The 14,941-nt window shown below is 50.3% G+C and overlaps 1 protein-coding gene across 1 annotated transcript; it reads right to left on the reverse strand.

The window, feature by feature from the left end:
• Window positions 1–13,777: 13,777 nt before the first annotated feature.
• On the reverse strand, window positions 13,778–14,695 carry LOC126935286 (uncharacterized). Its single transcript, XM_050756543.1, has 2 exons — window positions 14,452–14,695; window positions 13,778–13,910 (listed from the first exon to the last, which is right to left on the reverse strand). Exons 1-2 carry the CDS (start codon window positions 14,693–14,695, stop codon window positions 13,795–13,797), a joined length of 360 nt encoding a protein of 119 aa, XP_050612500.1. The 3' UTR covers window positions 13,778–13,794.
• Window positions 14,696–14,941: the final 246 nt, after the last annotated feature.

Consider the following 14,941-nt stretch of genomic DNA (forward strand, 5'->3'; position numbering starts at 1 on the left):
ACTGGAATAATGTGGGACCAATGACTTATTGCTTGGAGGGGGTCAGGGAACACAGGAGTGTGTTACTTGGAAGATTTCTATCCAGACCATCCCCTACCCTTCTCCCTCTGCTCGCCCTACCCCTCAACCAGGCAGCGCTGTCCCTGAACACAGGTGGCTGCCTCTCCTTGCCAAGTGCTGATGCTATTTTGGGATGCAGAACCTGCCAGCTGAATAGGGCTCCGCCTCCTACAGGGATGCCGGTGGCGGCGGGGAGGGGGTGGCTGGGAAGCAGGAGCAGGGCCTGGGAAAACAGGCCATCAAAGCTGCTGGGCAATTCCCTCCGGCCATGGAGAGGAGAGGGCTGCAGGATCACAACAGATGGCTAAATATAGGGACATTCGGAGGTGGAAGTGGTTCCTGCCACCCGCAGGGGGCCGTCCAGTTCCTTCTCATAGGGGCAGGGAACCAGCGTGTTTGTGAGACTGAGCCCCAAGTGCCGGCCCAGCCTGGGGCTGGATCAGGCGCCTGGAGGACCTCAGTATGGATTTGGTGTCAGATCTTCATCTACGGCTGGGATCATGGCTTGTGTTAACCACTGTGTTATTCCAATCATTATCTATTAGGCTCTGACTCTGGGCTAGGACTTGTGATTGGAGCTCTGGCTCAGAGGTCCCTGCTCTCAGGAACAAACGCTTTCCTGGGAAGACAAACTTGTAAATGGCCAGCCGTCTGTGGGTAAATGCAATAAGGACTCACCTAGAACATCAACATCCACCCCACTAGAATGCAAGCTCCCTGCAGGAGGGATTTTTGTATGATTGCTTCACTGCTATATACCCAGCAACCCCTAGATCAGTGCCTGGCACATAAGAGGTCCTCAATAATATCTGTTAACTAGCAGAATGAATGGCTGTACCCAGAGAATCTGAGCAGGCTTTACGAAGGGGTGGCCTGGGGCTGGCTCTTGAAGAAAGTATAGAATCTTGAGCTAATCTATTGGGATGAGCCTATCAGACATACGTTGCATTGCAAAGACACGAGAATGTGTGATGTATTCAGGAACATTAGACCTAGTTTTACGTAAGCGCCAACAAGGAAGGAAGACTGGAACAGATCCCAAGGGGCTGTGAATGTGGCCAAAAGCCCTATTATGTACCTAGAGGTGTCCAAAAAGGGGTGCAAAGTGATCCATTCATATAGAAAGAACATTCTATAACTTTCTTTTTTTGAGACAAGATCTTGTTCTGTTGCTCAGGCTGAAGTGCAGTGGCACCATCTCGGCTCACTGCAACCTCAACCTTCCAGGTTTAAGCAATCCTCCTGCCTCAGCTCCTCAAGTAGCTGGAATGACAGGAGTATGCCACCATGCCCAGGTAGGGTTTTTTTTTTTTTTTTTTTTGAAATTTTTAGTCAAGGTAGGGTTTTGCCATGTTGCCCAAGCTGGTCTTCAACTCCTGAGCTCAAGCCATCTGCCCATCTTGACCTCCCAAAATGCCAGGGTTACAGGTGTGAGTCAGTGAGCCTGGTCGAACATTCTAGAACTTCTATTTATATTTACCTTCTAAAAAAGGAAGAAAAATTCAAGCTTTACTAATATTTATTAAGTAGGCTGACATTGGTGCCCTCACCTTGTCCACACCATGGTAGGTCATGTGTCCAGCATGGGTTTGGCTGACCATGATGTTGCCACCCCACTGCAACACCTTCAGTGAGCCTGCCACAGGATGTCATCAAGGCACGTCATTTTATAAAAACAGTCGTTAAATCATAGCGTCTTATCAAAGCTTCTTGACAGAACAAGTGGCTGCAAAAACCTTTTGTACCATACAGAAACTTGCTGGTTACCTCACAGCAAAATACTTAAAAGAGTTACACCTTGAAGATGAGTTTTGCCCCTCTTTTCCTTTCCTTTCCTTTCCTTTCCTTTCCTTTCCTTTCCTTTCCTTTCCTTTCCTTTCCTTTCCTTTCCTTTCCTCTTTCTTTCTTTCTTTCCTTCTTTCTTTCTTTCTTTCTTTTTCTTCTTTCCTTCTTTTCTTTTCTTTCCTTTTTTTTTTTTTTTTTTTTTTATCACCCAGGCTAGAGTGCAGTGGCGCCATCCCAGCTCACTGCGACCTCTGCCTCTCGGGTTCAAGCAATTCTTCTGCCTCAGCCTCCTGAATAGCTGGGATTCCAGCTAATTTTTATATTTTTAGTAGAGATAGGGTTTTGCCATTTTGGCCAGTCTGGTCTCAAACTCTTAACCTCAAGCGATCCACCCACCTCAGCCTCTCAAAGTGCTGGGATTACAGGTGTGAGCCACGGCACCCGGCAGAGATTTGCCTTTTTCTTCTATGAAAAGACAAAGGATCCAAATGTGCTCGCTCCTTCTGTGACAATTAGGGGATGCTATCCAGGAGATGCTAAAAATGAACGAATACATAGCAGAGGTAAAGGTGACATTTTAAGATTGAATAAGAAAGTAACTGCTTTGGAAACAAAGTCACCCTATAGGGAGAACACTTTGCTGAATAAAATCTTGGGATGATTTTGTTGCTGAAGTTCAGTGTGTTTTGAACTCATTTGTCAAAAATATTAAAAAGTAACACCTTCAACTGGTTGGCATCAGTTAAACCAAATTCCAATCAAAAGCCCGTGCACAGAATTGAAAATTGCACCTTGTGATTTAGTAAGTACAGTCAAGAATGCACATCCTCCATGTGGCACTTCGGCCCTTTGTGAGATATATTTTTTCAACTACAATAACCATTAAGCCAAGTGAAAAGATACATGGAATTTAGTACCAGATTCTCAAATGAGTGTAGCCCTTTATTAATGCAAGATTTTATTTAAAAATGGAGCATTCTTAATTGCAATTTTTAGAAATAATGTATTTAGAGCAAAAGGCTTTTTAATACCATTAAATAAAATGAAAATAAAACTTTTAAAATGATATTACTTATTTAATCTTTCTCTCATTCTTTTTCCAGTGTCTATTATTGGCGTATGTTTTCAAATTTATCCAAGCATTTGTGTGGCAGCACATGTATATAATTTATAAATAAACACATGCATATATTGGATTGATGGTATGCATTTTTTTTTACTGATAGGAGAATGAGATTCAGCCACAGCTGAGCATGACGGGCAAGTTAGGGAGAAACTCAGGAGGTGAGGGCCAGGATCCACTTGAGGACACCTCCAAAACTGGAGGTTGGGAGTCTAGAGGTTTCACAGGGACCCTCTTGGCGACTCCTGTTGGGCCCAGGGGTCTATGGTCTAGAGGAGAGGCTAGGCTTTGATCCGGACATGGCCCAGGAGGGAGCCAGAGCTGGGCCCAGGGTTGAAGACAAGGAAGAGTGGAGGAGGGGACTCCAGAGGCTTTCTGGAGAAGGCAGAATTAAGTGCAGGCTGTGGTGATGGATGGGATGAGAGGGTGAGGAGAGCATGGGAGGCACCCATGCTGCTGCCCAAGACACTGTAGCATGTGTCAGGGTGGTGGAAGTGTCCTCACTGAAATGGGGCATGATGTGGAGGGGAAGGAGCAGTTTTCCAGGGACCATTCAGTTTTAGGTATGATCTGGATCCATGCAGGAGAAATCAGGATACCAGGGGCTCAGGGAGAGAGAGAAGCCAAGGACTCAACTTCCTCTCTATTCTCCCCACAGGGTTACATGTCCCCAAAGGCAAAGACAGGGCCTCCTCCTATCCTATTCTCCTCTCACATCCCCACTGAGCCAGGGAGGGCTCACCATAAGCGCTCAATGCCAGCAGCCAGTTTGGGGTGGGCAAGGGCCCAGGTCCCAGGCCACAGAAACTGAAGGTCGCCCTGGTAACAGGCCCTGTTATGATGCTTCAGGGAGCCAGGGGGCTGTTAGTCAGAGCCATGCAGGAAGGGGCCATTATGTCCCCTCCTGCCCTGGAGGCCTGGCAGACCAAATCTGGACATGCCTGGGAGTGGCCCAAGGACAGGTCACTGTCTGGCCTGACCCTGGCTGCTGGTCAAAGGGGACAGCTTGGTCCCACAGAGGCTCCCAGTGGGGATCTGGGTCCAAAAATCAGTCTACTGTCCATTAACAAACCGTGATGGGGATGACAGGCAAATCAGACCTGACCCTCAGTGAGGGAAGAGGGTTTCCTGTCTGTCACATGAGATGGGATATCAGGGGTGGCACCAGCACAGCTCTGGCTCAGCCTTCCAGACACACCTCAGCCCTTGACGCGGTCTGCTTGGGAGCTCCCTGCACTGATGCCAGTAAGATGGCCAGGGTTCCCACATTTCAGGACTCCTTGTGGGGATCGCTTCAGAGCCACAGGGGAAAGGCAGCCCCTTCTGACCTGGCTGGAATATTCCAGCATACCTTGGGATAGACAGTCCCTCTTTTTCCTGGGCCTCAGTTTCCCTGTGGTATGTCAGCAGATTACTCAGGGCACCTGCCCCTGCAAGCCCCCACTGTGTCCACACTGAGCCACGCCCATGCCACATGGCCTCACTGCCACATCTTTGCGCATGCTGTTCTGTCTGCAGGGGATGCCCTCTCCCTTGGGCTTGCCAGTATCATCCTGTGCTTCCTTCCCACAGCCTTGCTGTAACGTCACTTCCGGGCTGGTGAGTTTGATCCTTCTGTTGCGGGACCTGTGACTAAGGCGGCGGGAGGCCTGGGTCCCAGCCCTCCATGAGCAGGCCTCCTTCACCCCTTCTCACTAAGAGTGAGAGAACCCATTGGATCACTGTCTCCAGGTAGGGGTCCCTTCCCTGCTGTGCCCATCCCCCCAACACACACACACACACGCACACACACACGCACACACACATGTGTCCTCCGGGCATCCCCAGGGGAAGATGCAGAGTCTCAGAAGGACTGGCATGCCCCTACTCGCTGCACAGCCTCAGAGGAGCCACGTGCGCTCCTTGAGTCTCCATTTCCCGTTGGTAGAAGGAGGGCGGGGAGTGACAGGCAGGGATTGACCAACAGGAAGACACGCCACGGCAGAGCTAGCGCCCGCGCTTCTGATTACTTTTAAGGAATGGTTATTTTTATTCTAAATGTGGGCATCTCTTGCTGGCTCTTTTAGGCTGTTTGATTAATACTCATGAGTCACACCCCACTCCCCTTGACCCTCTTGTGGGTTGGAGGAGCTGAAGGGGGGTGGGGATGGGAGGCCAGGCCCCCCGGGAACCTGCCCTCAGCATGAATGGCAGGAAACTCAGCAGCAACAGCAGGGCAGACCTGAATCACTCAGCCCTTTCCAGCCCCGGGGAGCTCTGATAATAGACCCGGGAGCCCTTCCAAGAAGCAGCCTAGGGCACAGGCACAGGCAAACAGGCCCCATTTGTAATCCTGCCACTGCAGGCCCCTGCCTTTTTCCTGATCCTCCCTCCCAGAATCTTACTATTCACGATCGAAACTGTCTCTGCCCGCCCTGTGGTTCCCCCTGCCACACGCTTGCTCAAGTTGTTCCTGGACTGCCTTCTCCAGCCTTCTGGGACCAGCCACTGCCTCCAGGAAGTGTTCCGGGGCTCCTCCACCTGGAAAGGACTTTTCCTCAGCACCCTGTGGGTGTCACTTTAAAGGCCCCAAATAAGGGCTCCAACTCAGGGTGCACTGCGGACCAGCGGCTGGGCCCTTCACCGGCGTCATCACATTTCCGTCTATTTATAGACGAGGAAACTGAGGCTCCGAAAGGCTGCATAACTTGCCTTTGATAATTTGCAAAGCTAGGATTCAAGACAAGGTGACACAGAAGCCCGTGCAGTTTCCGCAAACCCCAGGTACACTCCCACATCCATACCCTCCCTGAGTGAAGATGAATGAAGTTAATGTCCTGAAGGAAAGCTGAGCTTAAAATAAAAATCAAAACAAACCCAAAGTTGCCAGTGACTCTCCTAAGTTCTTTTCTCCAAACTGCTAATGTTAGACATCTCTTTTTCCAGGAGAAGTATATTTCCTAAAACAAGGCGCTGCCAGTGAACTCACAGACCCGAGAGGAAGACGGAAGTCAACTATCTCCTCTTTCATGACCCTGGGTCGGCTTCTTCATGGGGAACCCTTTTGGCAACTCCTGTTGGGCCCAGCTGACAAGAGACATTAATAATCCCAGTACTAGGGACATTAATAATCACTGTCCCATTCACATGATAACTCCATGATGGACAGAGAACTGAGGTCTTTGCCTCAGTTCATCCTTACAACAGCTCAGCGATATGGGTACTGTTGTCCTATGTCACTGGGCTAGGGGGTAGGGCAAACTGAGGCTCAGAGAGGCTGGTCAGTGACCCAACAGACCTGCCTAAGGTTCATACTCTTAACCTTCCAACCAGGGATCTCCCCTCCCTTCCTTTCCCAGGGCAGTCCCTCGCGCTATGGCCAGGAGACCTCTGCCTGGGGGAAGCATTAAGGCTCTTGCCAGGGACCTGCATAGTGGGTGGGCCTCCCTCAGGGTTTTCCCTTTTCTAGCGGCCACAGAGCTTGGCTGACCTCGGCACCTCCTGGGCTGGCCCTGCTCCTGTGCTCACAAGAACTGTGGTATCCTATTAGCATACTGGTGGCTAAGAAGGACAGAGCCTGAACTTGGAGTCAAGAGCCTGGGGTTTGAATCCGTGCTCTGCCACTTATTTGCCATGACCTTGGATGAGTTGCTCACCTCTGTAAGCCTCTGAGGGACTGTCTACCAGGTGAAATGAGGGCATTGTGGGGACAGGAGCGGAAGTACAGTGGGCCTTGCTGGAAGTGAGCTGGGTCTGAGAGGGGTGGAGGGGTGGGTGAGAGGAAGCTTGGCCCAGGAGACAGGGCCATTCCAGGTCTAGGTCTGGAAGCCGAGGATGAGGGGCATGAAAGCAAGGATGTGCTGTGCTCATCTGTGCAGGAAACTTTAGGGAGCACCCCCTTCCTGTGGGTAGAAAAAGAAAGAGCTTTGCCCTTTGGAATTTGCCCCTGTGTCTCCCCCCACACCACAAGACACAGACCTCCAGCATTTGGGCTGAATTAAGAGCGTCAGACATCAGCTGCTTCTGAATCACGGGCTGCTCCAAGCCAGGAGAGCACGTAGGGCATATCCTGAAGGGAGGTTTTCACACTGTGTCCAGCAGGCTCTGGAGGACTTCCGAAAGAAGGGACTCTGGGCCCCACCCTACCTTCACTCACACATGTCCCTTTATTATCTTTGCAAACTGGGGTCCTTTTATTTCAAGTAAAGAGTGGGGTCTGTATCCAAATAGAGAAACAGAGAAAAACCACCCCTGGATCCAAGGCTCTCATTTTATAGAGTTCAGGAGAAGTCACACAGCCAGACAGTGGGAGGGCAGGATTAGAATCCTGTCTGTCCAGCTCACACATGCATGCATGCTTTTATTGACTAATTCAAAAAGTAGGTATCAAATGCCCTCCCTGTGACAGGCATGATACTGACCAGGAGGATTCTGTGGAAGCCAAAATAGACAGGGTCCCTATTCTCACAGTTCACAGTCTAAGAAGATGACACTGATTAATAACAGCTCACACATTGGCACTTATTACCATATGCCATGTCCTTTACATGTATGAACTCTTGTGATTACCCTATGAGATTAGTAAGTCCTCAGTTTGCACAGGAGGAAATTGAGGTACTGATAGGTGAAACAATATGCCTACAGACAAGCAGCTAGAAAGCAGCAGAGTTGGGATTTGAACCTTTACTATCTGGCTCCAGAGTATGTGTTCATTTCTACTCCATTATATAGATTGGTGTGATTTAGAATCTATGGTGTTTTCTATGTGTTTTACTTATATACAGGGGAACCTGGCTAAGCTGAGGTCAGGGTAGGGAGAGGTGTCAGCAAAGGCTTCCCTGAGGAAGTGATGTTATTTTAAAATGGAAGGACAACACTTACAGGCAATTGATTTTCAACAATGGTGTCAAGACCATTCAGTAGTGTTTGCAATAAATGATACTGGGACAATTGGATATCCACATGAAAAATAATAAATCTGATCCTCTACCTCACACCATATACAAGCATTAACTGAAAATATATTGAAGGCCTAAATGTAAGAACTAAAACTATAAAACTCCCAGAAACTTAGAAGAAACTAAGACTCTATACAACTCTTAAAGCTAAAAGACACTAAAACTCTATAAAACGCTAAAAACTTAAAAGAAGACATAGTTGTAAATCTTTGTGACTTTGGATTACGCACTGGTTTCTAGGATATAATACCGAAAGCACAAACAACAAAAGAAAAAAAAGATACATCATATATCATCAAAATTAAAAACTTTCAAGCTTCAAAGAATACCACCAAGAAAGTAAAAGCAAAACTCACAGAATGAGAAAAAACTTTGCAAGCCATGTGTCCAGTAAGAGACTTGTATCTAGAATATATAAAGAACATTTACAACTCAGTAATAAAAAGACAAATAACCCAATTAAAAATGGGCAGAGCCTCTAAAGAATATGTACAAGTGGTCAATAAGCACATGGAAAGCTGTTCACCATCACTAGCCATCAGAGAAATGTTATAATGAAATACCACTTCATGCCCACTACAATGGCTGTCATTAAAAAGACAGACAATAAAAAGTGTTGATGAGGATATAAAGAAACTGGAACCCCAGCAGGCGCATGGGCATGTAAAATAGTGCAACCTCTGTGGAAAACCATCTGGCAATTCCTCAAAAGGTTAAACATAGTTACCCTATGACAAAGCAATTCCACTCCTAGGAATATACCCAAGAGAAATAAAACATATACCACACAAAAACTTGGACATGAGCATGCATAGCAGCATTATTCATCATAGCTAAAAAGTGGAAACATCCCAAATGGCCATGAGCTGATGAACAGTTCAATAGAATGTGGTATCATTCATGCAATGGAATATTATTTGGTAACAAAAAGCAACAAGTACTGACATATGCTACAACATGGGTGGACCTTGAAAACATGATGCTAAGTGAAAGAAGTCAATCAAAAAGAATACATATTGTGTAATCCCATTTATACAAAATGTCCAGAATACGCAAATCTATAGAGGCAGAAATTAGATGAATGATTGCCTAATTGGGCACTTGGGGGACTGACTGCTAATGAGTATGGGATTTTAGGGGTGGAGAGGTGATAGAAATGTTCTAAAATTGATTGTGGTGATGGTTACTCAGCTCTGTGAGTATACTAAATCACTGAACTATACACTTTTAATGAAAGAATTGTGTGATATAGGAATTATATATCAACAAGCTGTTATTTTTAAAATGTGGAAGGATGAAGAGGCACTACCTATGAACATGGAAGGGGCTGGGATTTGGAGAGTGCCTTCTAAACTAAGGGAACTGCACGTACAAAGGCCCTGTGGCTGGGAGTTTGGGGTGGTTAAGAAAGCAAAAGAGACCAGGTGACAGGAGCTCACAGGGAAAAAAAAAAGAGAGAGAGAGAGGAGAGAAGAGGCTGGAGAGCCAGCCAGACCAGCCCATCCAGGGCCTTGAGGACCAAAGCAGGGCCTCAGGTGCACACCAAGGTCGGTGAGCAGAGTGAGGTTCTTACCATAGTGCAGGTGGTGGCACACGGCTCCTCATGCCCAGCCTGTCCCACCCTTCCCCTCTTTCTGACCTCGCTCATCTGTCTGGGGAAGCCCTGGCATAAGATGTGAGTTCCGGAGGAACTGCAGGGATCTCTTGTCAGAAGTCTTCATGGAGGACGGGCTTTGTGGCAGAGCTGAGGTTGAAGTGCCACCTCTGCCACTCGCTGAGTGACTTTGGCAGGCTCTATCCTCTCTCCCAGAGCCCTGGTTTCTGCATCTGCACAGTGACCTATTCCACCTTCCAACAGGGCCATGCTAGGGAAGGTCCATGCCATGGTGTGCAGCGCTTTGTAAAGAAAGTCTAAAAGGTCATCATCTGTCTGCGCCAGCTGGCTTCTTTCTGAATTCCAGGGTCTGCTGATAGGCTGGGCTGTTGCACCCCCTCTCTGGGGCTGATGGGGTTTACTGCAGAGCTGGCTGTAATCGTGAGGTTGGAAAAATGTCTCCCAGGCCTGTGGGTGGCTCCTTCCCAACTCTAGGACGCTGGGCAGGGGGCAGGGGGAGGGAATGGGAAAGCTGGGAGCAGACAGGCCGTGTCCTTAGCCTAGGATGTGACTAATTAGATGGTGAGGCAGGGTGAGTGTGGACTCCTTGGACAGGAGCAAAATCTGGGGCCTTCGCAGCTGGAATCTGTTCACTTGTGCTTTGAACAAACACAGAGGCCTTCTTTGCAACTTTAGGAATCATTCCAGCCTGATACATGCTCCAAACTGGAAGAGGCACTGAGGCCCAGAGGTGGGGAGGCCTTGTGTAAGGCCATATGGTCAGTAAGGGGCAGAGGAAAACAAAAAAGCCAGAAAAGTCAGAAAGGGGAGGGGGCTGGCGATCCTTTGGTACAGCCTCCACACTGCACACACAGAACAGAAGCCCACAGAGCTTAGATCGCCACAATGATAGGGACAGGCCAGCCTGCGGGCACACGCTTTCTGCTGTCCCCAACCCCTGAGGCCTCTTCTTCAGACCCCTGAGAAGAGGATGCCTTGGGCATCTTCCCAAAGTCCCATTCCTGGTCCTAGTCATCCCTCCTGACACTCCCCTGCAACGGCCCCTCCCACTGTTCCTCCACCTTTGCCTGGCCTGAAGTCTGGATCCCCAGGGTGAGGGCTGAGCCGTGGCCTTCGCTGGCCTTGAGCCCAGGATCTGGCCGCCATATGATAATGCTTGCTGTGCCCTCAACAGAACCCATTACCTTGTTCTACTCCTGACCCTCTGGTATCTGTCAGTGATGTACTCCATCCCCCACTTTGTGCCCAAGCCAGCTAGACACCTGGGGGTCACCTGCCTCTCCCACCTTCCCCTGACAGCCACCCACTTCCCAAGGCCTCCCTTCCTCTCTGAGATAGCCCCTGCCTGCCCACTGGGTTCAGTCCTCCTTTCTCTCCTGCATCCCCAGCAGCCTCTCCATTCCAACCTCTTCACAGGAGTCAGAGACACCTTTGGAAACATGGTTCCGCTTGTACCCCTCCTCTCCTCAATACCGTTTCATGGTTCCCCAGCACCTTCAGAGCAAAGCCGAAGCTCCTCAGCCTGGAGTTCAAGGCCTTTCTTAATGTTCTGCTGGCTCCTGTTGACCCTGTGAGCAGCCATGCTGCAGATGTTCCCATTGTGTGCTGTTTCCAACAGGGCAGACTTGGTCCTTACCTGCCAGCCTTTGTCCCCCATCTCCCTCCATCCCAGGCTCTTTTCTCCTCCTCTTTCTGGGCTGCATGGTAACCACCCACTCACTCTTCAAGGATCAGTTCCCCAAAGATTTCCGCACAGGTGGCACACGGAGCCGGGTGTAGACTTAACTGAGCTCCTGTGACGCTGGACATACCGCCCCCGTCCCCAGTCTGGGAGTGCCTCAGGCCCCGGCCAGGTTTTCCTGGGCTCAGAAACAAAGCATAGAAGGAAGGAAGGGAGTGGAAAGGAAGGCACTTATTCTAGGTCCTTGCTCAAGCGCCTCCTCTCCTAGAAACTCCTAGACAGATGGCGTCTCCTGTCACTGCCACCCAGACACTCGTGACGCAGTCGCAGGCTAACTCACACCACAGAGTGACTCGTGTTGACACGGCCTCTGGAATGGCGGAGCTGCAAGCCCATTTAGGCCACACTGATGCACAGATGGTGAAGTGAGGCCCAGAGACGAGCAGGCAGGGCTGACTGTTACTCAGTAGGCTGGAGCCGAGCCAGGATTTCAATTCTTATCCGTCGGACTGCAAACCCCATGCTCTTTCCCATGAACCGGCTGTCTGCCTCTGTCCCCAGGCAGCAGAAGGCCCTGCTCTCGACATCTGATGTGGGCACTCCAGACCCTGAGAGCCCATCGTGGGGGCAGCAGAGCCCAGAGCCTCACCTGGGCCCATAGGAGCTGCAAGCTCCAGGCCCAGGCACAACACAGCAGGCCCAAAGTCCTTGTGGGGTTCTGGGGTGGAGGCAGCAGGGACTGAGCCTTTGCAGGGCATTCACTCTGCACCCAATCCTTCCCAGGCCTTGTCTCGGTAAAGCTCACTCCAGCTCAGCCACACAGAGGTCACTCTAGGATTCCACCCCCCACTCCCAGTCCCTCCCTGACCTCAGCCCTCATTATGCTGTCCACAGAGCCGGGCCTCTTGGGCTTGATTCTCAGCCCTGCCACTTACTTGCTTTGGGAACAAAGTGCCTTAAGCTCCCTGTGCCTCAATTTCCTCCTCCATGATAATGTTGGGAGACGATAGGGTTATTGTGGGAATGAAATGAGTCAATACGTGTAAATCACTTAGAACAATGGCAGGGGGTAAGTGCTCTAAGGCAAGCCTCACCATCACCACCACCACCATCATCATCATCATTTTACTTGTTTGTCTGTCTTGGCCCACTGGACAGTGGACTCCAGAGGGATATGTTTTCCGGACTCTGCTTCTCCCCAGTGCCCAGCCCTCAGCCTAGCCAGCAGGGGGACTTACTGCATGTTTGTGTGAGGACAAACTTTTGGCGAGTGAAAGGAACAGACTTGCTCTAGGTCACCCAGGTCCACTACCGCGGACCATGTTTCCCTCGGTCTCCGGGCAGGGCGGGCACTGTGTTGCACATACACGGGGCATATTGGCCAAGATGGCATTAACAGAAAGGGCTCCTCGAGGACTCTCGAAATCTCAGTGTGACTTAAAGGAAAAATATGCCCCAGGTGTTAGAGAAGAGGGCGCTGGGGCTGGCCCTCCCATCTCGTGCATTTGCAGGGCTGCAGAAAGGGAGTGGGGAGGAAGGTGGGGTCTGGCTGGGGGAAGGCCTACCCCACTGCGTCTGCTTTGTGTCTTCCTAGGGCGGGTGCGTTGCATCCAGGGCTGTGTGGAGGGAGAGTTTACATTCCCAAGTACCTTAGACAAGGGTGGCTGATAACGTCTCTGGTCTGGGAGCTTCTGCAGTGACTTTATCTCTCTAGATAGCGCCAGGCTGGCCTGGGCTGAGGAGAGAAGGGGAGGGGACCTTGTGGTATCTGAGAAGCCTCAGAGCTCATGCTTAGGTGCGGCTGTGCCCACCTGGCTCTGAGGTCCCTGGCCCAGCTCCTGCTGCCGTACCCTCCACCCCCCAACCCCATTCACCCTTGACCAGCTCCTGCCTGGGCCTGCCCAGCCACACTCTGCAGCCTCCCATGTCTTGGTCAGTCTGTGACCCACCTGAGGACAGGTCTTCCTCAGGAACCTGCACAGAGTTGGACACCTCACTTTTAGCATCCGGCCTAGACTTATTTCCTCCCGGGCTCCCTGAAAACCTGCTCCTCCTCTCTCCCTCCCAGTCAGAGACTGGGGCAACATCTTTAACCCCTTCCTTTTTCCCAAACCTCATGTCCCTGCGTCCACTTAATGAGCACTCACTATGTTCCAGGCACTTTATTAAATCCCCCCAAGACCCCTCAGGGGCACTATTATAATTCCCATCTGACACAGAGGGATTTGTCATACAGCATTGGTGACTTGCCTTAGGGCACCCATCTGAAAGGCACAGAGCTGGGCTTTGAGCTTAGTTTGGAAGGCACAGTTGTGGGTGGAAGGACTGACTCCAGGTTCTATCTGCGGTGTGGGGATGAAGCATGGGTGGGAGAGCTTGCCTGTACCTGGGGAGAGTTGCAGAGGAAGAGGGGGGCTATTCCTGTTACCTAGCGCTGCGTACCAAGCCTCCCTGAAAATTAGTGCTTGAGACAATGACATTTAGTTTGTTCTCAAGTCTGCATTTGTGCAGGGCTCAGAGAGGATGGTTCATCTCTGCTCCTCTGGACATTATCTGGGATGCACTGGAAACTGAAATCATTTGAAGACTTGGTTTATTCATATGTCTGGCAGCTGAAGCTTGGGCTGTTGGCCAGAACATCTATAGTGGCCTCTGCATGTAGCTTGGGCTTCCTCAAAATATGGTGTCTGAGTCCCAAGGGCAAGCATGCTGAGAGAAAGACAGAGACAGAAAGATAGACAGACAGATGGGTGGCGGCTGTACCACATTTTACGTTTAGCCTAGGAAGTTTTCATGTCACTTCTGTCACATTCTTTTCATGGAGGCCATCTCAGAGGCATGCCCAGTTTCAAGGGGAAGAGCAATGGACTCCATCTCCTGATGGGGAATGACAAGTTTCCAGGGTGTAGAATTAGGAACACTCCTGAGATCTTTTTTGGGAAATTTCAGTTTGCCATAGGGACCTCCTCTCCTGGCCTCTCCTGGGTGGTTCCACTTCCCTGACTTGGCAGGACACTTCTGGGAGCTCGACCAATGCTGCTCCTCTCACCCCAGCTTTGGAAGCATAGTCAGTGGGGGGAGGAGCAGAGCCAGTGAGTGGCTGTGTACTGAGCACTGGCTGCATGCCAGGCCTCCCCCAGGTGCTTGTGTGCCTTCTTTCGTTGGATCCCCACCATACTCCTACATCATGTGCAGTGTGGTTCCTATTTTGTCAGTGAGGAAACAGGCTGAAATAGGTGAGGTGACTTACCAAGGCCATCAGGGGTCATCAGGGAGGCCACGTCAGTGTGGCTCTGAAGGTCTTTCTCTTGCCACTGCACAGCTGTCTCCAGGTTCAAGATAGGGAAGACCCCACAGGGAGAGGGATTAAGGATGGTGACCTTAGGATCAGAACAACTTGGGTCCTCAATGAAGCTCCTTAACTTTGAGCAGGTCACTTCATTGCTCTGAGCCTCAGTCTCCTCATGAGTCCAGTGGAGCCATGGCCTCCACATCACAGACGTAAGAAAACATAATGAAATAAAATAATCTTTGCTACAAGCTTGGCACAGCCTCTGGCTCATCATGCATGGGACCCAGGCCACCCAGCCCGTCCCTAGACAGGACCTGCTTGCCTGTGGCGAATGAGCAGATCGGTGGCTGCCTGAGGACCGGGCATGCTGCCACTCACCAAGGGGGAGCCCCTGGGTTCCTGTTGGCTATTTTTAAGACTGTGTGGGCAACCACAGAACCACATGTGG

Source organism: Macaca thibetana, chromosome 14 (genome assembly GCF_024542745.1).
Source record: "Macaca thibetana thibetana isolate TM-01 chromosome 14, ASM2454274v1, whole genome shotgun sequence".
Lineage (NCBI taxonomy): Eukaryota > Metazoa > Chordata > Mammalia > Primates > Cercopithecidae > Macaca > Macaca thibetana.

What these genes read in the sequence shown, in the direction of transcription:
- LOC126935286 (XM_050756543.1), bottom strand. Translation starts at nt 14,695, where the DNA reads ATGTGGAGGCCATGGCTCCACTGGACTCATGAGGAGACTGAGGCTCAG. An exon ending in GATGACCCCTGATGGCCTTG is followed by an intron (nt 13,911 to 14,451) that starts GTAAGTCACCTC and finishes TCTTTCTCTCAG; the next exon opens with CATGCTTGCCCTTGGGACTC.